Source organism: Strix uralensis, chromosome 10 (assembly GCF_047716275.1).
Source record: "Strix uralensis isolate ZFMK-TIS-50842 chromosome 10, bStrUra1, whole genome shotgun sequence".
NCBI classification, from domain to species: domain Eukaryota; kingdom Metazoa; phylum Chordata; class Aves; order Strigiformes; family Strigidae; genus Strix; species Strix uralensis.
This window is the reverse complement of record NC_133981.1, coordinates 17,478,453-17,497,915: the sequence shown is the minus strand read 5'-3', so window position 1 is coordinate 17,497,915 and position 19,463 is coordinate 17,478,453. Positions and strand designations below refer to the sequence as shown.

At 64.6% G+C, this 19,463-nt stretch overlaps 4 protein-coding genes across 6 annotated transcripts; 2 read left to right on the top strand and 2 right to left on the bottom strand.

Annotated features, from left to right (window-relative positions):
• Positions 1 to 88: 88 nt before the first annotated feature.
• LOC141947849 (putative protein-lysine deacylase ABHD14B) lies at positions 89 to 1,894 on the top strand. The gene is made up of 4 exons (XM_074879426.1): positions 89 to 248; positions 568 to 777; positions 951 to 1,192; positions 1,515 to 1,894. The coding sequence occupies exons 2-4, from the start codon at positions 570 to 572 to the stop codon at positions 1,695 to 1,697; spliced, it is 633 nt and encodes a 210-aa protein (XP_074735527.1). The 5' UTR covers positions 89 to 248; positions 568 to 569; the 3' UTR covers positions 1,698 to 1,894.
• A 1,034-nt stretch (positions 1,895 to 2,928) lies between these two features.
• Positions 2,929 to 9,431, top strand: PCBP4 (poly(rC) binding protein 4). Of its 2 annotated transcripts, XM_074879421.1 has the most exons (13): positions 2,929 to 3,118; positions 4,737 to 4,852; positions 5,168 to 5,191; positions 5,270 to 5,302; positions 5,569 to 5,685; positions 5,773 to 5,901; positions 6,150 to 6,278; positions 6,530 to 6,604; positions 6,780 to 6,824; positions 7,011 to 7,086; positions 7,472 to 7,524; positions 7,966 to 8,135; positions 8,485 to 9,431. In XM_074879421.1, the coding sequence occupies exons 2-13, from the start codon at positions 4,757 to 4,759 to the stop codon at positions 8,798 to 8,800; spliced, it is 1,263 nt and encodes a 420-aa protein (XP_074735522.1). In that variant the 5' UTR covers positions 2,929 to 3,118; positions 4,737 to 4,756; the 3' UTR covers positions 8,801 to 9,431. The 2 variants fall into 2 exon arrangements, with proteins under 2 accessions (XP_074735522.1, XP_074735523.1); XM_074879422.1 differs by lacking the exon at positions 6,530 to 6,604.
• A 484-nt stretch (positions 9,432 to 9,915) lies between these two features.
• LOC141947845 (putative G-protein coupled receptor) lies at positions 9,916 to 12,499 on the bottom strand. Its single transcript, XM_074879420.1, has 2 exons — positions 12,385 to 12,499; positions 9,916 to 12,042 (listed from the first exon to the last, which is right to left on the bottom strand). Exon 2 carries the CDS (start codon positions 11,932 to 11,934, stop codon positions 10,705 to 10,707), a length of 1,230 nt encoding a protein of 409 aa, XP_074735521.1. The 5' UTR covers positions 11,935 to 12,042; positions 12,385 to 12,499; the 3' UTR covers positions 9,916 to 10,704.
• A 791-nt stretch (positions 12,500 to 13,290) lies between these two features.
• Positions 13,291 to 18,040, bottom strand: PARP3 (poly(ADP-ribose) polymerase family member 3). 2 transcript variants are annotated; one of them, XM_074878834.1, is made up of 11 exons: positions 17,783 to 18,040; positions 16,943 to 17,168; positions 16,604 to 16,729; positions 15,974 to 16,165; positions 15,462 to 15,597; positions 14,983 to 15,209; positions 14,695 to 14,844; positions 14,468 to 14,545; positions 14,102 to 14,279; positions 13,742 to 13,888; positions 13,291 to 13,629 (listed from the first exon to the last, which is right to left on the bottom strand). In XM_074878834.1, the coding sequence occupies exons 2-11, from the start codon at positions 17,114 to 17,116 to the stop codon at positions 13,460 to 13,462; spliced, it is 1,578 nt and encodes a 525-aa protein (XP_074734935.1). In that variant the 5' UTR covers positions 17,117 to 17,168; positions 17,783 to 18,040; the 3' UTR covers positions 13,291 to 13,459. The 2 variants fall into 2 exon arrangements, with proteins under 2 accessions (XP_074734935.1, XP_074734936.1); XM_074878835.1 differs by lacking the exon at positions 15,974 to 16,165.
• Positions 18,041 to 19,463: the final 1,423 nt, after the last annotated feature.

The window sequence follows — 19,463 nt, the reverse complement described above, 5'->3', positions numbered from 1 at the left end:
GGCTCGGCTCGGCTCGACTCGACTCGGCAGGACTCGGCTCGGCTCGGCTGCGCTCGGCAGCGCTCGGCTCGGCGGGGCGGCGGCGGTTCGCGGGGCGGCCCCGGGCCCAGCGCTCCGTGAGGCGGTGCCGCCGCTCCCCCCCCCCCCCGCCCCGCCGGCCTTTGGACCCGGGGCGCGGCACCCCCAGCCCCGTGGTGCGGCGGGGAGCGGGAGCCGAGCGGCGGCCGGCGCGGGGGGCGGAGGAGCAGGTAAGGGCCCAGCGCCGGGCGGGGAAACTGAGGCAGGGGCGGGCCCGTGAGCCCGCCTGGCACGAGCGAGCGGCCCCGCGCACCCACCCTGGGGCCGGTCCCCCGCCGGTGACCCCCCAAAGGAGGGTGATGCCAGTGTAACCCCCCCTTCCCGGTGCCAGCGCCTCAGCCCGCCCGCCTTCCCGCCACCGCCGGGCCTCGATGCCGGGACACTGACATCCCCCCGGGCCGGCCTTTCCGCTGGGCCGCACAGGGCCGCCGCACGCACCGGGCCCGTTTCCACCTCGCAACCCCCCCTGACGGCTCTCCTGACCCCCAGGCATGGCCACCCCGCAGCTCGCTGAGAGCACCATCACGGTGGAAGGCCAAACCCTCTTCTACCGCCAAGCCGAGCCGGCCGGGCAGGCGCCCAAGCTGACGGTGCTGCTGCTGCACGGCATTCGCTTCTCCTCCGACACCTGGCTTCAGCTGCAGACGCTTGCCACACTGGCCGAAAACGGCTACCGAGCTGTGGCTATTGACCTGCCGGGTAAGGCATGGTGGTGAGCACAGCCCCGGAGCGAGGTGGGGGCTGGGGGGAGCCCATACAGCTGCTCTGGTTCCTGGTGCCGGGGTGGCAACCGGCATCCTGCTGCGCCGGCGTCTCCCGGCCGTGAGGCAGCAGAGAGTGTGACAGGGCAACTTCTGTCTCCCACGGCTCAGGGCTGGGGCGCTCGAAGGATGCCGTGGCCCCAGCGCCCGTGGGCCAGCCAGCGCCGGGGGCTTTCCTGAAAGCGGTTTCGGAGGCTCTGTGCCTGGGTCCGGCCGTGGTGATCAGCCCGTCGCTCAGCGGCATGTACTCCCTGCCCTTCCTCTTCCAGCACAACCACCTGCTCAAGGCGTATGTGCCTGTGGCGCCCATCTGCACCGAGAAGTTCACAGCGGAGCAGTACGCCCAGATCAAAGTACGGCCTGGAGGGAGATCGAGGGGGGTGGGGGAACTGGGAGGGGACGGTGAGGAGGGGACCCTGGCACCGAGGTTGGGCAAGGGGAAGACAGGCCAGGCCAGAAACCCCATTGCCACTGGAAGAGGGGAATGTCACCGTGAGGTAGCAGGAGGGAAAGCGGGGATGTTAGGAGACCCAGGAGGCTAAGCCTTGTTTTCCCCTTGTCATGGTGGGCGGGGGAGAAGGGCAAGTGTCTCTCCTCTGTACCCTGGTCCAGGGTGTTCCTGGCCAGGGTGCCTGGGTGCCATTGGCAGGCTCAGGGTGCATTCCCCCTCTGCAGACCCCCACCCTGATCGTGTACGGGGACAAGGACATGGAGCTGGGGCAGGTCAGCCTGAACAACCTGCGGCACCTCCCCGAGCACCGGGTGCTGGTGCTGCAGGACGCCGGACACGCCTGCTACCTGGACAAGCCCAACGAGTGGCACCGCGGGCTCCTGGCCTTCCTGCAGCAGCTGGAGTGAGCGGGACGGACCGTGTGGAGGGGCCCACGGGGCAGGGGGACTTGGCCAGCCCACCCACCCCTCCACCTGTGCACACACCCTTGCGCCAGCCCAGCTGCTCGTCTGGTCCACACCCAGCCCTGCCGCACTGTGCCAGGCCCACGCCGGCACCGCCACCTCCCCTGGGACCAAATAAAACCCCAAGCTCTGCCACCGCCTTCCTCCACCTTCCTCCTGCTCCTTTCCACCCTTCCCGGCTCCTTCCCCAATCCCCACCTCCGTGGCCACCATCCCGCGTGTTTGGGGGGTGACGGCAGGGGAGGTACAGCCGCCGAGGGCTGAGATATTTGGGGAGCGTTGCCCTGGGGCTGTGTTCAGACCTTCTCTTCATCCTCCTCTTCCTCCTCCCACCCCTCCTGGCGCACACCCAAGCCCAGGGTAATCCACAGGGGCTTAAAAGGGAACCGCCAGCCCCAGCAGGCTCCTGCCTGCAGCGACAGCAGCCCAGCACCCTGGGGAGGCGGGGGGGGATTTACCGAATGAGTGGCTGCCATGAACAGATGGGGGGGCGGGTGGGGAGGCCTGACAGACGTCTGGCCGGACAGACGGGGGGACAAGCCCCCTGCCCACCACCTGCCTTCCCCCCACCCTTTGGTGCTGCTGCACTGGGCACTCAGGGGCACAGATGGAGCCGGCAGTGGGGTGCCCCCCCAGTGCCCCCCCTTCCCCAAGCCTGCCTGGGCTTTAGCTGCTTATGCCAGGGCCCAGGAGGATTTAGTGTGGGAGGTAACAGGGGGGGGCACTTGTCTGTGGGTGCAGGGTGCCCGTGTGGGGAGCACAGGAGCTGACCCTTGCCCTGGCAGTAAGGCAGGAGCCCTGTCTGGAGCATCCTTTACCACCCAGCCAGTTCGGGTCCCCGTTTGCAGCCCCAGCCCCCCCATACAGGGGTGCCTCCTGCCCCTCTAGCCCTCCAGGTGCTCGCTCCCCCCTAGCAGCACCCCTGGGTGCCGGCGGGCCCTGGGGTGCCAGCTGCCCTGTCCCTGCCCGCTCCCGTGTCCTTGAGCCCTCGAGCCCTGCCAGCTGATCGGCTTCCAGGAAAAAAAAAACCGCAGTCACAAAGAGGGGCGATGTGTGAGCCAAAGGGGGGGGGGGCGGGGGGGGGCCAGGAATGTCCCCAGCGGTGGCAGATGGCCTTACCCAGGGTGCATTGTTCCTTTTAGTGTCTCTTATCCGCTGTAATAGGATCCCGGAGGGAGGGATGTGGGAGAGGGGAAGAGCGAGGGGGGCCCCGGCGTGGACCGGGGTGGGGGCCGGGGCTGCCAGCCTGGCCCTGGCCTGTCAAGCGGCTCATTGTTCCTGCCCCGGGTGTCACTGGGCGCCGCCGGGGACAATGTGGCACTGAGCAGGGTGGCCGGCGGCGGAGGGACGAGGCGCACGGAAAGGTACCCAGTAGGCCCCGCTCCCGCGGGGGCCAGGGGGCTTGGGGCGGCTGGGAGGGTGAGCGGAAAGAGGATCCCCCTGGGACGGGGTGGGGGCTTCCTCCTGTCCCCCGCTGTCACCTCCCTTTGCCACCCGAAGGTGCCCCGAAGGGCGGGCGGTGCCCAGCTTCGTGGCTGTCCTGACGCCAGCCGGTGGCACGGGGCCGGGGCAGGTGGCCTGTGCCCATCACCGGGGCCCTTGGCGTCCCTGCCAGCCTGGGTCACCGGGGGGAGAGCACCCCCCTGCCCATGGACCCCCCACATTGCCTGTGGCAGTGGGGGGACACCCGTGGCCCTGCCGCTTCCCCCCCCTGCCCCACCGTCAGCCTTGTCCTCCTCTCCCCGGCAGGATCTTTTGTCCCCGGCAGGTCCCTGCTGCTGGTCATCCCCGGGGGGATGGGGGACCCAGGCAGGCTGCCTGTCCCTGCCGGCACCACGCACGGCTCCGGATGCTGTGGGGAGGGGGTTTACAGGGGGGTACACCCCCCCACCCCCAACTTCAGGCTCCCCTCCATCGGGAACAGAAATATTCCCTTTTCCCCAGCCTTTCCCCCTTTCTCCAGCCGCTGGTAACGAGAGGTGAAGATGGGGCATCCAACCCACCCCGGGGGTGCAAGCCATAGCACTTAGGGGATGCAGAGGCGACCAACCTGCCCCCCCCACACCCCCCCACCGTTACCCTGATGCAGGAGATGTGCCATAGCGATGGCGAGTCCTGCCAGCACCTAAAATAACCGCCCCCCACCCCCCCCGCCATGCCTGCAGGCACGGGCCCCAGCCCCAACACGGGTGCTTTGTTTCAAAGCCGCTTGGCATCGCCCAGCTTGCCGGGAGCCAGCGGTGCCGCAGCCACCCACCCGTGCCCGGACACATGGCGATTGTCCTCCTCCCAGCCCTGTGCTGGCACTGCGGGGCTCCGGCCACCCCCGTCCCCCAGGCACAGGGTCCGGGGGGGTCCCTAGGGTGCTCGGGGCGGGGGACAGCGTGCGGCGGCATCGTGCATTGGGCATCACGCCATGGTTTGCGTCGGGCTGGTGGTCCCCATCTCCCCGTCAGGAAGGTTGCCTCAGTTTCCCCTGGGGCTTCCCCTGGGCTTCCCTGGGGCAGGGAGAGGGGAGGAGGAAGAAGAGGAAGGCTCGCACAGCCTGCGAGACCACTCAGGCCACCTCTGCTCACCCCGCTCTGCATGCCACCTCCCCAGGAAGCATCTGTGAAGTGAACACCATCCCACAGCCCCGCTCCCCACACTTTTCCCCTTCCCCCAATATCCATCCAGCTCCTGGCTTCATGGAGGTGTGGTGCTGGCTCCAGCCCAGGGCCGTGTGCGGGCCAGGTTGAAGGCAGCTGCCTGCAGGCTCAGGCAGACACATGGTGGCAGATCCTTTTTGGGGAGCTCCCAGAGGGTGTGCAGGATGCCAGTGGGGTACCACGGGGCCATACAAGTCTCTCCCACTGGAGGAGGGCACAGTGCTGCCCCTGCCTCGGTTTCCCCACTTCCCAGCCATAGGTGCTTTTCAGGCTGCAGACTTAGGGGGGGTTAGTTGGGGCTTCCCCCCTTTCTGGAGACTACCGTGTCCCGCAGGCTCAGCTCACCCTCCCGCCATGGCATCGCCAGACGGAGCCAGCGGCATGGGCGGCAGCCCCGAGGAGACGGAGCTCAGCATCACCCTGACCCTCCGCATGCTCATGCACGGCAAGGTAACGGCGGGGGTCTTGGCACTGCATGCCAGGCTGGGGGGCCTTGCTGGAGCATCAGCTCCTCATCGTGCCCTGGTTTCCTCCCCTGCTCCCAATCCCCCTGGGAGCAGCAGTCCCAGAAGGATTTCTTCCCCCATCCTAAGCCAGAGAGGGGCCTGTTCCCATGCCCCCGTGTCACCAGCAAGCCTCCCAGTGACCCAGTGGCCACGGGGCAGGGCCTGCCTGTTACCAGTTGGCCAGGCCGTGGGCAGAGGAGGGATGTGGCAGGCAGGGAGATGCCTGCTGACGGCATCACCCTTGTCTCTGCCTTTGCAGGAGATCGGCAGCATCATCGGCAAGGTAAGATTTGGGGTCCAGGGCACCGACAGCCCCAGGCTCCCCTGGACCTGACCACCCACCCTGTTCCTCTCCCTGCAGAAAGGAGAGACTGTTAAGAGGATACGAGAGCAGGTAAGGGCGTGCTGGGGGGCTGCTAGGTCCCGCTGCCTGTCCTGCCTGCACCTGGTGGCTCCCACGTGCCCAGCCCTGGCCTCCCCCACTCCCAGGTGGAGCCAGGGGAGACACGGCTGCACCCCGGGGAAGGCTGCCTGGGGCAGGTGGGAGGGGGAAAGCCCAGGTCCCAAGGTATCGAGCCCCCCCTGGTGAGTCCTTCCCTGGGGGGGGACACAGAGCACAGGGCCTGTGACATCCCTGACGGGGTGCGACACTGTCCCCAGAGCAGCGCGCGCATCACCATCTCGGAGGGATCCTGCCCCGAGCGCATCACCACCATCACCGGCTCCACTGACGCCGTCTTCCGCGCCGTCTCCATGATCGCCTTCAAGCTGGAGGAGGTAGGCAGCCCCCTTACACCCCTGCCGGGTGCCCCCATGCCTCTGGGCTCCTGGGGGTCCGACACTGCATCCCCCCTTCCCTCGCAGGACCTGGGAGCAGGGAGCGATGGGGCAGCAGCAGGCAGAGCGCCGGTGACACTGCGCCTCGTCATCCCGGCCAGCCAGTGCGGCTCGCTCATTGGCAAGGCAGGAGCTAAGATCCGGGAGATCCGGGAGGTAAGGCTGAGGGTGCCTTGGGTGCAGGCTCTCCTTTTTCCCCACAAGACACAGACCCCTCGGCATGGGGGCTGCCACGGTCCTGCAGGAGCTCTGGGAGGTGATGCAGGTGATGCATCACCCTGTGGGTCCTGCAAAGGTCCTGCAAAGGTCCCCAGGGGCCAAGGAGGGAACAGGGGAGGTGTGAGGTGCTGAGTCCTGGCAGGGAGTGGCTGAGGGACCCCAGCATCTCCCTTTGCCCTCCCCAGAGCACGGGGGCACAGGTGCAGGTGGCCGGCGACCTGCTGCCCAACTCCACTGAACGGGCCGTCACTGTCTCGGGGGTGCCAGACACCATCATCCAGTGCGTGCGGCAGATCTGCGCTGTCATCCTGGAGGTACCTGCCGAGCGCCGCACCCAGCCCGGGGGGACATGCACTGCCTGCCCTCCCTCCCCAGGGCTCCCTGTGCCCACCTGCACCCAGGCACTGGGGTGCCCCCATGCTGAAGCCCATAAGAGCACCCTGCCTCAGTGGTGCTGGGTGCCATGCCCAACTTGTTGGGAGGCGGGGGCAAAGGGGGTCCAGGGAGCTGCGGGGGCATTCAACATCATCTCTCATCCCCTCCACCTCCTTCCCTCCCTCTCCAGTCGCCTCCGAAGGGGGCCACCATCCCCTACCACCCTGGCCTCTCCCTGGGCACCATCCTACTCTCTGCCAACCAGGTAAGGGGCCACAGCCCCCCCGGGGGCACGGGGTGTCCGGGGGCCCAGCCTCTGCCAGCGAGGGGTGACTCCAGTGGGCTCAGGGTGGCCTCCCTGCCCCGGGGGGTGGCCTGAGGCAGGGGTCCCCACCTCCCCACCTGGCACCCCACTGATGCCCCTTCCTTCCTCCCCCTAGGGCTTCTCCATGCAGGGCCAGTACAGCGGGGTCTCTCCTGCGGAGGTGAGTGGCCCCATGGCAGCCCACCCCTGCTCCCGTGGGCACTGGGTCTGTGCCCACCGGGATGGGCGCTGCCGGGGATGCCTGTCCTGGGAGGCGCTGGGTGTCTGGCCCTGGGAGCGGACAGGGCACCCTCTGCCATCAGCCCTAACGCCTCCTTCCTTCCTCCTCCTCCCGCTGCCTGGGCAGGTGACGAAGCTGCAGCAGCTGTCAGGGCACACACTCCCCTTCGCCTCCCTGGGCCACGCACCCTCCATGGTGCCAGGTGAGCATCTCCTGTGACCCCCAGGGCTGAGTGTGGGGGGTACCCCTCCTGACCCACCCAGCCATCTGGCCCTGATGAGGGAATTCCCATCCCCTGCACCCTCTTTGGTGCCAGCCCCCCTGGCATGGCTACCTGACCCCCAGAACAAGCCTGTCCTTGATTTCCTGGGGTCCCTGCACCCACCAGAGCCCCCCAGCCCTGCAGTGGGGGAGCACCAGCACCAAATTACAACTGATGCCTATGTCCCGTCCTCCCTGCCTCTCCCCAGGGATCCTTCAGGTTTGTCTCCAGGGTCACTGACTGTCCCAGCATGGGGCTGGGGTGGGAGCACAGAGCTGCTGAACACCTGCCCCCCCACTGCTAATATCCCTGTCTCTCCCTCCAGGTCTGGACGCCAGCTCACAGAGCAGCTCCCAGGAGTTCCTGGTGCCCAATGATGTACGTGTGGGTCCTGGGGATGGTGAAGGGGACCACAGCTTGCCCCTACCCATGTGTGTCCCCTCACAGCTGCTTTGCAGGGGCCAGCATCCATCTCCCTGCACAGGGGAGGCTCTGTCTCGGCCACTCAAGCTCAGGAGCAGGAGGGGCTGCTGGGGCAGAAGCAGCTGGAAGAAAGGGAAAACTGAGGCACAGGAGGGGGAAAGAGCTTGGCCAGTGCCAAGGAAGAACCTTTGGATGTGGCAGCCCAGCGATGCCAACCAGGGGGGGGCATGAGTGAGACCAGAAAGCAAGGAAAGCAGCACCCTTCCCTCCCGGTGCCTGCCTCAGTTTCCCCAATCCTCCCAGGTGTAGAGGGTGGCTGGGTGAGTCCCTGGGAGCTCCCTGCTCAGTGTGGCTCCTCCGGCTGCTCCCAGCTCACCCTGGTCCCTGCCCCTCCAGCTCATCGGCTGCATCATTGGCCGGCATGGCAGCAAGATCAGCGAGATCCGGCAAATGTCGGGCGCCCACATCAAGATCGGGAACCAGACCGAGGGCTCCAACGAGCGGCACGTGACCATCACAGGGTCCCCCGTCAGCATCACCCTGGCTCAGTACCTCATCACAGCCTGGTAGGTGCCAGCCTGGGGGGGAGATACACTGGCTGCTAGCGAGGGGTGGCACCTCACCAGCAGACCAGCACAGCTTTTAAGGGACAGCCCCACCCCAGCATCCTCAGGAACAATGAGCTTGGTGGTGCTCTGAGGTCCTGAGATGGTGTGTGCAGGACCCGAGACCCCACAGGGTTTGAGCCCCGGCTTTTTAGCCCTCCCTGGTGGGATGCCCAGGATGTGCCATGGAAAGCTGTGCCAGAAGGGATGGGGCATGCAGTCCCTGCACCCTGAGACAGGCAGGTTGGGGCGGGGAACCCACTCTGTCACGTGGTCCTCACCACCCCATCCTTCTTGCTCGCTTCCCCAGCTTAGAGACAGCCAAATCTACCTCCCAGGCGCCGCCGGGCCCTGGCTCCGTGGACCTCGGCGTGGGTTTCTCCCAGCCCCTCACCCCTGGCTCCGGTGCAGCGCTGCCTGCCGTCGCTCCGGCCCCCCCGGCCCTGCTGGGCACCCCCTACACCATCTCTCTCTCCAACTTCATCGGCCTGAAGCCGGTGTCCTTCCTGGCGCTGTCCCCGTCCTCTGTGGCGGGTCCCAATGGTGGCACCGCCACCTACACGACCAAGATCTCGGCGGCCAACGGCACCAAGAAAGCCGACCGGCAGAAGTTCTCACCCTACTGAACCCCGCTGGCGGGTGGGCGAGGGGCTCTGGGGTGTCACCCGGTGCCAGGGACACCTCCCCGCCGCCCATCCTGCCCCCCAGCCCCTGCCAGGTGCCCCATGCTGGGGGTGAACCCCCTTGCCCCCCACCCCAGGGAAGGGAAGGGTCTTCCTGGCAGCAATGCCTGCTGGAGGAAATGGCTGCTCCGCTGCCTGCTGCCCATCCGGGCAGCGCTGTGCCCCCCTCCCCAATTTTCCTGCACAAGGACCACATGCCCTGGTACTGGGGGAGGGGGGTGTCCCTGCCGGCCCAGGGTCCCTTCTCCCAGTGCCCTGTGCTGGGGTGGGACCCCCGCCTCCTGCCCCTCGCCCTGCCCACCCTGCCATCCTGCTCCCACCCACCCTCTGGCTGGCACCCAAAAGCCGGGTCCCGCTGGATGAGGGGCTGCTGGCCTCTCTGGGGTCCTCCTTCCCCTGGCTCTGGTGGGGGGCCCTCCCCGGACCACCCCGGGGCAATCGCCTCCCAGCAACCCCATCCAAGAGCCAGTCCCTGCTGGCTTGGAAATGCTGTATATATAAGTCTATATTTTTTCCTCCTTTGTAACTTATCAATGGTTTAATAAAAAGATAAAATTTACAAGAAAAAAATAACAATATCCCCCACCCTGGGTGGAGACACCCCCCCACACAAGGGGCAGCCTCAGCTCCTGGGGACACAGGGTGGTGGCTGGAGGGACATCCCTGTGGCCAGGGGGGTGCTGGCCCTCAGCCCCTGTCTCTCTGGGGCTCTTCCCAGAGCTCCCTCCTTGCCATGGGGCAGTTTGAGAGGCCGTGGGGCAGTTCTCCCGCAACACCCCCATTTATTACTGGGGCAGGGGCATCTCCAACCTACTGTGCCAGCACCATCCCTGGCACCTTTGTGGGTGGGCTGAGGGTGATCTACCCCTCCAGTATCCCCCAACAGGGTCCAGTTCCCTTTCTTGCACTGGGGACCCCATGGGAAGGTCCCCACACCCTGCAGAAGCAATGACACCAAAGGGGGACAGCAGCTCCCAGTCCCCTCCGGCTGCTGCTGCACAGGGGCACCCTGCATGGCCCACCCCCCCCCCCCCCGCCTCCTGTGCCACTGCGTCCACCCCAGCGCACCCCTGGCCAGCAGCCCAGTTTGGCTGGCACGTGGCACCACTGGCTGGGCTTCAGCTGGGCAGCTGTGTCCATAAACAGCCCAGCACGAACCCCCAGTCAGCCAGCGTCCCCCATGGAGGGGCAGCCCCTGCCAGCTCGTGGGGGACAGAGGGCACGGCCGGGCATGGCCATGGGCATTGCTTGCTGTCATGCCAGCAGGAGAAACACAGACACGGCCAGAGCCAGCCCTGCAGGTGCTGTCCCCCAATAAGTACCACGGATGACAGGAGCTCCTCCACCCAGACGTTAGTTTTGGGTTAAACAGCCAAAGATGGAGGGCTCCACATCAGCCGTCCAGGCTCAACAGGGTGCCTGAGACCCTGGTGTTACTGGTGTTAGTGGTGTTAGCTGGGGCATTGCTCCTGGGTAGGGTGCAAGGGACATCTGCTCTTTCCCACTGGCCACGAGTGGTCCCAGTGGGGTGATGGAGATGGAAGTGCCCCCTCCTCTGCCCCCATGTAGGAGCCCCTTGGCATTCTGTGTCCTGAGGAGAGCCCATCCATGGAACTGGGCTCTGCTGGTGTAGCCAGAGACAATCCCAGCTTGCAGAAGGGAGATGAGGCTTCCCCAGATCTGCTGCCTTCTCCTGGGTGGATAAACAATCTTCCACCATAAGCTCAGAGAAGAGGCAAAACCTGAACAAGGATCCCTTCAAATCCAAGAGGCTGGGTCCGATGGGTCCCTGGCAGGTCCCCCGCCCACCCTCCTACCCATCATGGTGGGACAGGGCCTCCTGCTTCTCAACTGCTCTCTTCAGGAACTTGACCCGGGATGGGGAAGCCCATCTTGGTCTGGTCCAGCCTGTTCCTGGGGCTGGGGCTGATGCAGCTGGTGTGGGTCTCCAGCGTGCAAGTCGCTCTCTGGAGGAACTGTAAGAAGTTTTCCTGGACAGAAGCCTCTGAGACAGAAAGACAGAGCTCCTGGCCCAGTGGCCGGTTGAGACAGCTGCGCCGGAGTCGGGCCAGCTCCTCACGGATCTGGCGGTTCAGCAGCCCATAGAAGAAGGGATTGATGGCAAAAGAGGAGTAGGCAATCCAGGTGACCACCATCTCCCCATGCCCGCCGCCCACTGTTCCAGCGGTAATAGAGGAGTGCAGGTGGAAAGCGAAGAAGGGCAGCCAGCAGCACAAGAACTGTCCCACAATGAGGACCAAGGTGAGGATGGCCTTGTTGCTTCCCAAAAGGCGCTCTGGCATCAGCCTGGGCAGCGGCAGGTTCCTGGTGGTGATGATGGTCACTTGGCTGGCGATGGAGTCGGATCGGTGTCTCGGCACAACTGCCTGTGCTGGCACGGGCACGTGCTGCAGGGATGCCATCCGGGCCACGCGATAGACACTGCAGTAGACAGCAAAGATGATGATGGTGGGCAGAACAAAGCAGACGATGCTGAAGATGATCACAAAAACCTTCTTGTGGGCCCCAGGGCTCCAGTAGACTGTGCAGCGGCTGGCGCTGGTGGCCCCATTGCCTTGAGGCCAGCCCACAAGTGCCAGGACAGTGATGAGAACAGACTTGACCCAAATGAAGACCACTCCAGCTACCGCCAGCCTGATGGTCATCTTGACCTCATACCTCATGGGGTGGACGATGTAGTAGTACCGCTCCACACTGATGATGGAGATAGTGAGGATGGAAGCACTGATGAAGCAGACATTCAGGAATATCAAGGCCTGGCACTCAGCAATGCTGTAGATCACCCTATTGAAGCAGGAGGAGCTGGAGATGATCCCCAGGGGCATGAGGAAAATGGCAGAGAGGAGGTCGACCACGCAGAGGTGGCAGACGAAGATGAACTTCCTGAGAAGGGGGGTTTTGAGAATGACGACCATCACCACGGTGTTGGCCACCAGGGCTGTGAGGGTGAGCAGGACCATGCAGAGGAGGGCCACCACCTCCTGGGCGATGGACTGCTCGGGGACGGAGAGCGGCTCTGGGCTGTCCGTGGTGTTCAGCCCCGTTCGGCTCGCCATCCCCTGCTGAGGGCTAAGCCAGCAGCTCCGGTGCCTGGGCAGCAAGTGCTCTTCTGCGTCCCTTAGAGGGAAACCTCACCACAATCATGGTCTCTGTCTTCTACTTGCCTGTTAGGGAGGGGAGTGGGATGTGAAGGAGAACCAAAATGAAGAAGAGCCACAGAGAAACCCAGAGATGACCTGAACCCCTCTGAGATGCTGGAGCAGGGAGAGGTGCCCAGCGAGGTCACAGTACCCTGCCTACTCCAGAGCTGGCATCCAGGCTGTCCCCAGCCTGGCCAGGGATGGCACTGCCGGGACTTGCGGGCACCCATGCCAGGCTGACACCCCATCCCTCTGCCCCAACCGCACCAGCACACCCTGAGGGACAGCACGAACCCACCTGCCCCATCCCTGCTCCTTGCTCTGGCCACGGGGGACCCTGGGGTGAGTGGGGGAAACCCAGCGCACCTTTGGTCCTGGGGACGTGGGTGATGCTCCCCTCCTTGCTGTGGATCCTTCTCGCCGGTGTCGCTCCTGCAGCAGAACAGGGGCTGCCGGCCCCTGTGCAAGGCCACACTCCCCCTTCCCCGCGCCCCGTCACCCGCTCGTCATCCTGTTTGCCTGCAGCCTGCCAGCTGCGGATGGCACCAGCTGTCACTCCCGGGCGCTGCCTGCGCTGCACTCGTGGCGGTCCCACGGGGACAGCTGCTGGGTCCTAGCAGCCAGCAGGGGCTCGGGAAGGGGGGACCAGGGTCCCCAAGCCCTGTCCCCACCACCCCCCAGCACAGCCACCCACTGCACCAGGCCTGGTCCTTCCGCAAGGACAGCTCGGCCCTGAGGTCCCAGGGGCTCAGGGGACAGACTCACAGGCATGTCTGCGGCGTGTCCTCCCTGCCGGCGCATGGATGCTCCGGAGCGTCCATGGGGCATAGGGGTAACACAGCCAGGAGTTGCCTTTCCCTGGCACCCCAGGACCCGGACACATGCTTGGGGGGCACATGTGAGCGCAGAGAGGGGCTCGGCATGGGTGCCAGACTGGGGCAGGGCAGCAGGAATGGCACCGAGCATGGCACCAGAGGCAGGCACTCCCCCTCTGGATGCATGGATGAGCTTCTCCATGCCCAAACAGGGCAGCACATCTTGCTTGTCCTCTGTAGCTCTGATGCCACGGTGATGGGCACAAGCCATGTGCCATGCTATGGTGACGAGGGCACCTGGCTCGCAAAGCCACCAGCTTTCACCTGAAAGCTGCCAGCACCAGACAGTCACAACAGGCTGCAGCCCTTCCAGAGCCACCCGCCGCCGTCCCTGCAGGGACCCACCACCACCCTGCCCTACCCTACAGCCAGGCAGCAAAGTGCCAGCACCGCTCAATACAAGGCACAGGGTTTTTATTCACGGTCAAAGCAAGCTCTGTCCCCACACCAGCCTGTCCCTTGCCAAGCCCCAGGTCAGGTGGCCGCAGAGTCCAAACCACTGTGCTCGGGGCTGGTAGGCATCACCAACTGGTGCTGGGATGGGGCCACGGGGTGCCCGGGCACCCTCAGAAGTGGATCTGGACAAGGTAGCGGATCCGGCACTGGCTTTCCTGGTAGATGAGGTACTCGCTCTGGCTGAAGGAGGAGTCCTTGTAGGCGGGCATGGGGATGGGCTTGCCCTGGCACACCAGCACCTTCTTGCCGTCCAGCAGCATCTCCGCATCCTGTGCAGGGTCTGGACAACACACCCCACCACCATGTCAAGCCTGAGATTTGGCCTCTCTCCGCCCAGCCCTGTGCCCACCCCAGCCCCACAGACCCCACAGACCCTCCTGCCCCAGGCTCACCTGGCTCTGTCCGGCCACAGGCCAGGACACTGTCATAGCCAGCAGGCGGCTGACACAGCGTGGGGTCATCGCAGGTGATGCGGTAGGACTTGCCCAGGGCCACCTCCGTCAGGAACATGATGCCAACCTTCTTGGACGTGCAGCCCACTACCACGGGAGAAGGGAATGGGGATGATGGTATAGCCCTGGAATTCCCTTCTGGTTGTGCTCAGGCCACCCTGGCATGCAGGGACCAGCTGCCATGGCAGGGAAGGGTCTTGGCATGGCCGCAACTGCCTGGCAGAGGGTATGCAAAGGCAGCTGGGCTTGTACCAACCCTGCGGGCATCCTGAGCAGTGCCGCCCATCCCAGGACCCTCACCATAGCAGGCTGACTTGCTGTTCTCAGAGGCGAAGTAGATGCCCTTGCCCACGCGCCCGCCCGAGTGGGGCATGATGCGCAGCCCACTCTTCAGGATGGCCGCGATCACCGCCACGTTAGTGCCGTGCCAAAGCAGGCGCCGGTGCTCCAGGAGGTCGTGGGCTTTGAAGCGCTCATCCTGGAGAGACGCAGAGCTACGGGCTGTCCATGGAGGGAGACGTGGGTGCCCGGGGGTGGGGGACTGCCACCTAACACCCCCCAGCCCAACCCCTGTTTGCCACTGGCCAGCTGGGCCATAATGCAGTCCTGGGGTGCAACTGGGGCTTCCCCACTGTGGGACGGGGATAATCATCTCCTTCTTCTCACCTCGCCGTCTCTGGCCACCTGCCAGATGTTGAGGATGCGGAGTTTGTGCCCAGTCTGTGCCACGTAGTTTTGGATCAGCTGCCAGGGAGGGAGGCAGGAAAGCGGTGTCACCACAGGCAGCCATCACAGCAATGCCCACAGTCCCCCTGGGACAGTGGGGGCCTTTGGGGAGTCCACAGGCCTGGCACAATTGCTCCCCATCATGGGCACTGTGGCACAAGTGGCACCTGGTATTCCCGGGAAGCTGGGTCCAGCAGGGAGAGCTGGCAGCAGAGCAGGGCATAATCCTGATCCAGCGGATGGGCAACTTCCTTCTCCTCCTCCTCCTTCACCTTCTGCGCCTGCAGGCTCTGTGCCACCTCGATGTCAGCCAGCACCTGGCAGGCACAGACCGGGGACATCCTCACCGCCAGTTCTGGGCACCATGCTGGGGGACCAGGGCAAGTCCAGCTTCCCGCCAGACAGGAGCCCTCCTTGGGGAGGGATGCCACCCGCCCGGTGCCCTGGCATCTCACCAACAGCATGTCCTTCTTGGCACGCAGCAGGTCAGGCGAGTTGATGGGGGGTGGCCGTGCCCGCCCAAAGTTATGGGGGACGATGGTGTAGAAGCGGGAGGAGAGGTCCTCCAGGTGGGCAGCCTTGGGGGACTGCTCCTGCAGCGCTGCCTCCAGTTCCTCCAGTGCCTCAAAGCCCCTCGCAATCTGCTGCTTGCTCAACTTCCCCAGTGGCATCTTCTTCACATCTGGCCAAGGGGACAGGGGAGGGCACAGGTGAACCCATCTGCCCCACTTGCCCCACAGCTACTTCTAAGAACCTCCAGTATCACCACGGGCACAAGTGGACACCCGACATGGGGGTCCACAGTCCCACCAGGTGCCGGGTTGTCAGCGGGGATGCTTGAAAACCCACTGGCACCTCTGCCCCATTCACCTCCCCACCTGCACACCCCATCCACAGCTCCCAGACCCACCCCATGCCGCCCATCACCTCCTACCGATATTCATGGTCTGCATGGCATCCCGGAACATGTCACTGCTGAAGATGAGGGACACCAGGTCCTGCGTGGCTTTGTCCAAGGTGCAGGGCAGCACCCGCTGCTTGCAGACCTTGTCCCCGTCCACGCCATCCACCTGCAGACCCCCAACATCACCGTGCTGCCTGTGAGCCCGCAGGTGATTATAGGGGCACGGCAGCAGGGCTGCTCATCTTGGTGGGGAGAGCCTGACCCCCAGGCAGCAGAGTGACAGGCAGGTTCTCCCTCCGCTTTCCATGGCTGATGTCACCCAGATGCCTGCCCGTGGTTCTTGCTTGGGATGCCCTCCCACTCCATCTCAACTCATTAGCCCCAAATCTCTGCCCATGGGCTGTTTCGGCTTGTGAGCAGACCTCTCCCAAAACCCACTCCATCCTGCTGACGTGCTTGGATGTCCTGGTGCTCAGTGGGCCATGGGTGGAATGTGAGGACCACCCCACCGTGGTGACACCCCAGCTGCCTGGCACACTCACCCTGACAGCAACCTCCACCTCCTGCCCGGCCCCTGGCTGCACCTCGATGAGCGTGTACTTCCCCGGCTGGGCAACAAAGTTATCCCTCGCTGCCCAGCTGTTCTTGGTCTTCTCCCGAAACTTCTTCTCAAAGTCCTTCTTGGCGGCCTCCAGGGAGGCAGAGGGCATGAGCTTTGACTGGCCGACCTCCCCCTGGTAGTGGACAGCAGTGGTCAGGATCCCCCCTACATCCCTGCTCCACCAGCCCCATGTCGGGGGGAGCAGCCTGGGAGCAGGGGGACTGTGATGGCAGGGCTGCGGGGCAGCAAGCAGGAACATGCCAAGCCACTAGCGCCAGGTCTGGGGGTCCCTCCAGCTCGAGGAGACACCCCAGGACTCCTTGCTGGGGTGTCACATTCACTGTCACTGCAGTGACAGGTGCCATGTCCCCTGGCCAGGGTGACCCCATTGTGTGGGGCAAGTCCTTGAAGTCCCCCCAACAAGGGGCTATAGCAGGGTCACTTGGTTGCTCGCTTTGGGACTGGGAACAAGGGATGGAGACCACCAGGTTCATCCCCAACCCTTGGGGGTCCCAAGACAGGGTGGGGACAGCTGTGTGGGGGCACACAAGTGGTGCTGGCGTGGACTCACCACTCGACCCCAGCGGCTCCAGACGCTGTAGGCACCATCGTGCTCAAGGAGCTGGATGATGTAGAACTTGTTGTTGTTGGCACTGATGTTGGTCTGGTTCAGGGTGCAGTCATAGTCCTCGTAGACCTACAATGAGCAGCACAGCCTGGGCTGGCACCTGGGCAGCATCTGGGGATGGGGGGGGTGCAGGCTTGTCCCAGTGGGGCTGCAGGGGGGTCTACAAGGAAAATTGGGGCTGCCCCTGTGTCAGCAGCGCGGGGACTGCCCTGGGCCTCCCCCCATACCCCTGCCCACGTTCCCCCATTCTGGCCTCGCTGGGTACCCCAGCCTTGCTCTCACCTGGGCGCCTGGTGCCGTGCTCAGGGGGCACAGCCCATCGATGGTGGCAGGAGGCTTCTCCTTGGGGGCAGTTTTCAGGGCTGCCAAGGTGGAGCTCCAGGCATCATCCTCCTCTCCCCCCTTCGCTTTCTTGCCACTGCCATCTGGAGGGGGGCCATGGCGCTTGGAGGCCATGGCTGAGCCGTCCCCCGGGGGGACGGCTCAGCCTTAATCCCCCAGAAGAATCCTTGGGGAGAGCAGAGCAGGAAGTGAGAGATGCCGAGCTGTCCTTCCGGGACGGTGTGTCTGGGCTGTGCCTTCCTTTCCCTATGCCAGAGGAGGGGATGGGACTCTGCCACCGAAATGTCTCAGACTTGTCCCTCTGCTTGGGGTGGGGGGCAGAGCCCCTTGGCACCCTCCGGCCCCTGGGGGAGCCCAAAGGGGAGACACAGCCTGCTGACGTGGAGCTGAGAGGGAGTGTGGAGGGGCACGGCTGCTTGAGCAGCAAACTCAGGTGAGAAGGGCTGGAAGAGATCGAGGGTCCACTGGAGGGGTGGGGGGAGCCCGGACAGCCCTGCTTGCTCCCACATCCCCTCACCAGGGACCCTTAACACGCAGGAGTAAGACTCCCCCAGCCTTGTGCCCCCGGAGGCATGCAGAAGAGAAAAGCATGCAATGCCCCCCGAAACATGCAATGCTCCACTCCCAATCCCTCCCAAGGTCAGTGAAAGGTGCTTTGATTTGGGCACAGGGAGGTCGGGCAGCCCCTTATCTCCTCCTATGCCCCCCCTGGTCCCAGCCAAGCAAGGGGTGCTGGGGGCAGCAAAGGGGGCAGAAGAGTGGGGAGTAGCCGTGTCCTACCTGCTCCCGCTGCCCAGGGCCCGTGAGCCCCGCACCAGGCACCACCGCTCCCGCTGAGGAGCCTCCAGAAGCCTTTGGGCAGGTCAGGCAGCCCGCCTGGAGGCGAAACTTTTGCCCTAGGCAAGAGCAGGCAGTGGCCAGTGATGACAGCGGAAACAGCTGTCACGCCCCTGGGTAACACACGCACCCTGGGGCAGGCCTGCCTGCCTGCCTGCCTGCCAGGCGGTCCCTGGTGCCAGGCTGGTCCTGGTGACCCTGCTGTCGGCTGCCCCTCCAGCCAGCACCCCTCTACCATGCTCTGGGACAGAGAAAACAGTCTTGAAAGAGTTAAAGCCTACGTCATTTTGCATGTTGAATCACTATTCTTGGGTCCCTGCCAAACAGGCAGGGCTGAGGATCAGGCTGGGAGGAAGACCAGGCAATCGCTGCCTTCTCCTGCCTGCAAAATGCCTTGCTGTATAAGAAGTGCATGTCCCCAGGCAGGAGCAGTTGCACAGCCAGTGGGGACACAGGTGGCATGGGCAGGAGGCAGAGCTGCCCTTCCTGCTGGGGACATGGAGGGACCGACGCTGCTGGAGCCAGAGCATCCGTGTCTCTGTAGCTCCCAGGCTCGGACACATCAGCCCAAGGCAGCACAGGCAAGGGGACAGCCCATGTCCTCCCTTGGGGACAGAAAATGTGATTTAGCGTTACCTAGACAGGTACTGCCCCAAAGGGGTTATGGACAAGCCCGTGCCAGGGCTGGTGAGATGAGTGAGAAGCAAGGAGTGGCAGGAGGAGACCGGAGGCTCCTGCCCCATGTGCCCCCTGCTGCTTCACCAAAGGGAGGGGAAGGACTGAGGGTGGTTAGACCACAGGGAGCAGAGACCACGAGGGGGAAAGGGGGGGGGTGGCTGGTGTCAAGCCTGGGGAAGGAAAGGTGCTACCCAAGCACTCCCTTTTCTTTACATCTTCTTTGCTTCTCCATGCCTGGATCTGTAAGTAAAAGGGCCCTTCCATGGGCCCACCACCCTCTCCAGAGGTTCCCCACTTCTGCAGTCAATGGCTCAACATCCAGGTGGAAGCCAGTAACAAGCAGTGTCCTTCAGGGGTCCATACTGCATCTAGTACTATTTGATATCTTGACAGGCTGGAGGAGTTGGAGTTGTTCAGCCTGGAGGAGGCTCTGGAAGGACCTTACTGTGGCCTTTCAATATATAAAGGGGACTCGTAAGAGATGGAGACTTTTTACCAGGGCCTGTAGTGGCAGGGCAAGGGACGACAGTTTTAAACCAAAAGAGGGCAGGTTTGGATTGGACATAAAGAAAAAAAAGTCTTGTGATGAGTGTGGTGAGACTCTGGACCAGGTTGCCCAGGGAAGCTGTGGATGCCCCATCCCGAAGGTGCTCCAGGTCAGCTGGACAGGGCTTTGAGCAGCCTGATGTAGTTGAACATGTCCCAGCCCACGGCAGAGGGGTTGCACCGGTTGTTCTTTGCAGGTCCCTTCCGGCCCAAAGCACCCTGCGACCCCACGGACGCCCAGAGCAGCACCGGGAAGGGGGCACACCCCCAGCCGGGGCCTCGCTCCGGCCCCGGGCGGCTGAGGCGCCGCCCGCCCCCCGCACTACCGCTCCCGGCGAGCCCCGCGGCCGGCGGCCGCTGCTGCGCCTGCGCACCGCTCGGAAACTTCCAGGCGGCGGGC

What these genes read in the sequence shown, in the direction of transcription:
- LOC141947849 (XM_074879426.1), top strand. Translation starts at nt 570, where the DNA reads ATGGCCACCCCGCAGCTCGCTGAGAGCACCATCACGGTGGAAGGCCAA. An exon ending in TGTGGCTATTGACCTGCCGG is followed by an intron (nt 778 to 950) that starts GTAAGGCATGGT and finishes CCCACGGCTCAG; the next exon opens with GGCTGGGGCGCTCGAAGGAT. An exon ending in AGCAGTACGCCCAGATCAAA is followed by an intron (nt 1,193 to 1,514) that starts GTACGGCCTGGA and finishes CCCCCTCTGCAG; the next exon opens with ACCCCCACCCTGATCGTGTA.
- PCBP4 (XM_074879421.1), top strand. Translation starts at nt 4,757, where the DNA reads ATGGCATCGCCAGACGGAGCCAGCGGCATGGGCGGCAGCCCCGAGGAG. An exon ending in GCGGGGTCTCTCCTGCGGAG is followed by an intron (nt 6,825 to 7,010) that starts GTGAGTGGCCCC and finishes CTGCCTGGGCAG; the next exon opens with GTGACGAAGCTGCAGCAGCT. An exon ending in CGCACCCTCCATGGTGCCAG is followed by an intron (nt 7,087 to 7,471) that starts GTGAGCATCTCC and finishes CTCTCCCTCCAG; the next exon opens with GTCTGGACGCCAGCTCACAG.
- LOC141947845 (XM_074879420.1), bottom strand. Translation starts at nt 11,934, where the DNA reads ATGGCGAGCCGAACGGGGCTGAACACCACGGACAGCCCAGAGCCGCTC.
- PARP3 (XM_074878834.1), bottom strand. Translation starts at nt 17,116, where the DNA reads ATGGCCTCCAAGCGCCATGGCCCCCCTCCAGATGGCAGTGGCAAGAAA. An exon ending in CCAAGAAGGACATGCTGTTG is followed by an intron (nt 14,845 to 14,982) that starts GTGAGATGCCAG and finishes TGTGCCTGCCAG; the next exon opens with GTGCTGGCTGACATCGAGGT. An exon ending in CTGTGGCCGGACAGAGCCAG is followed by an intron (nt 13,630 to 13,741) that starts GTGAGCCTGGGG and finishes TGTGTTGTCCAG; the next exon opens with ACCCTGCACAGGATGCGGAG.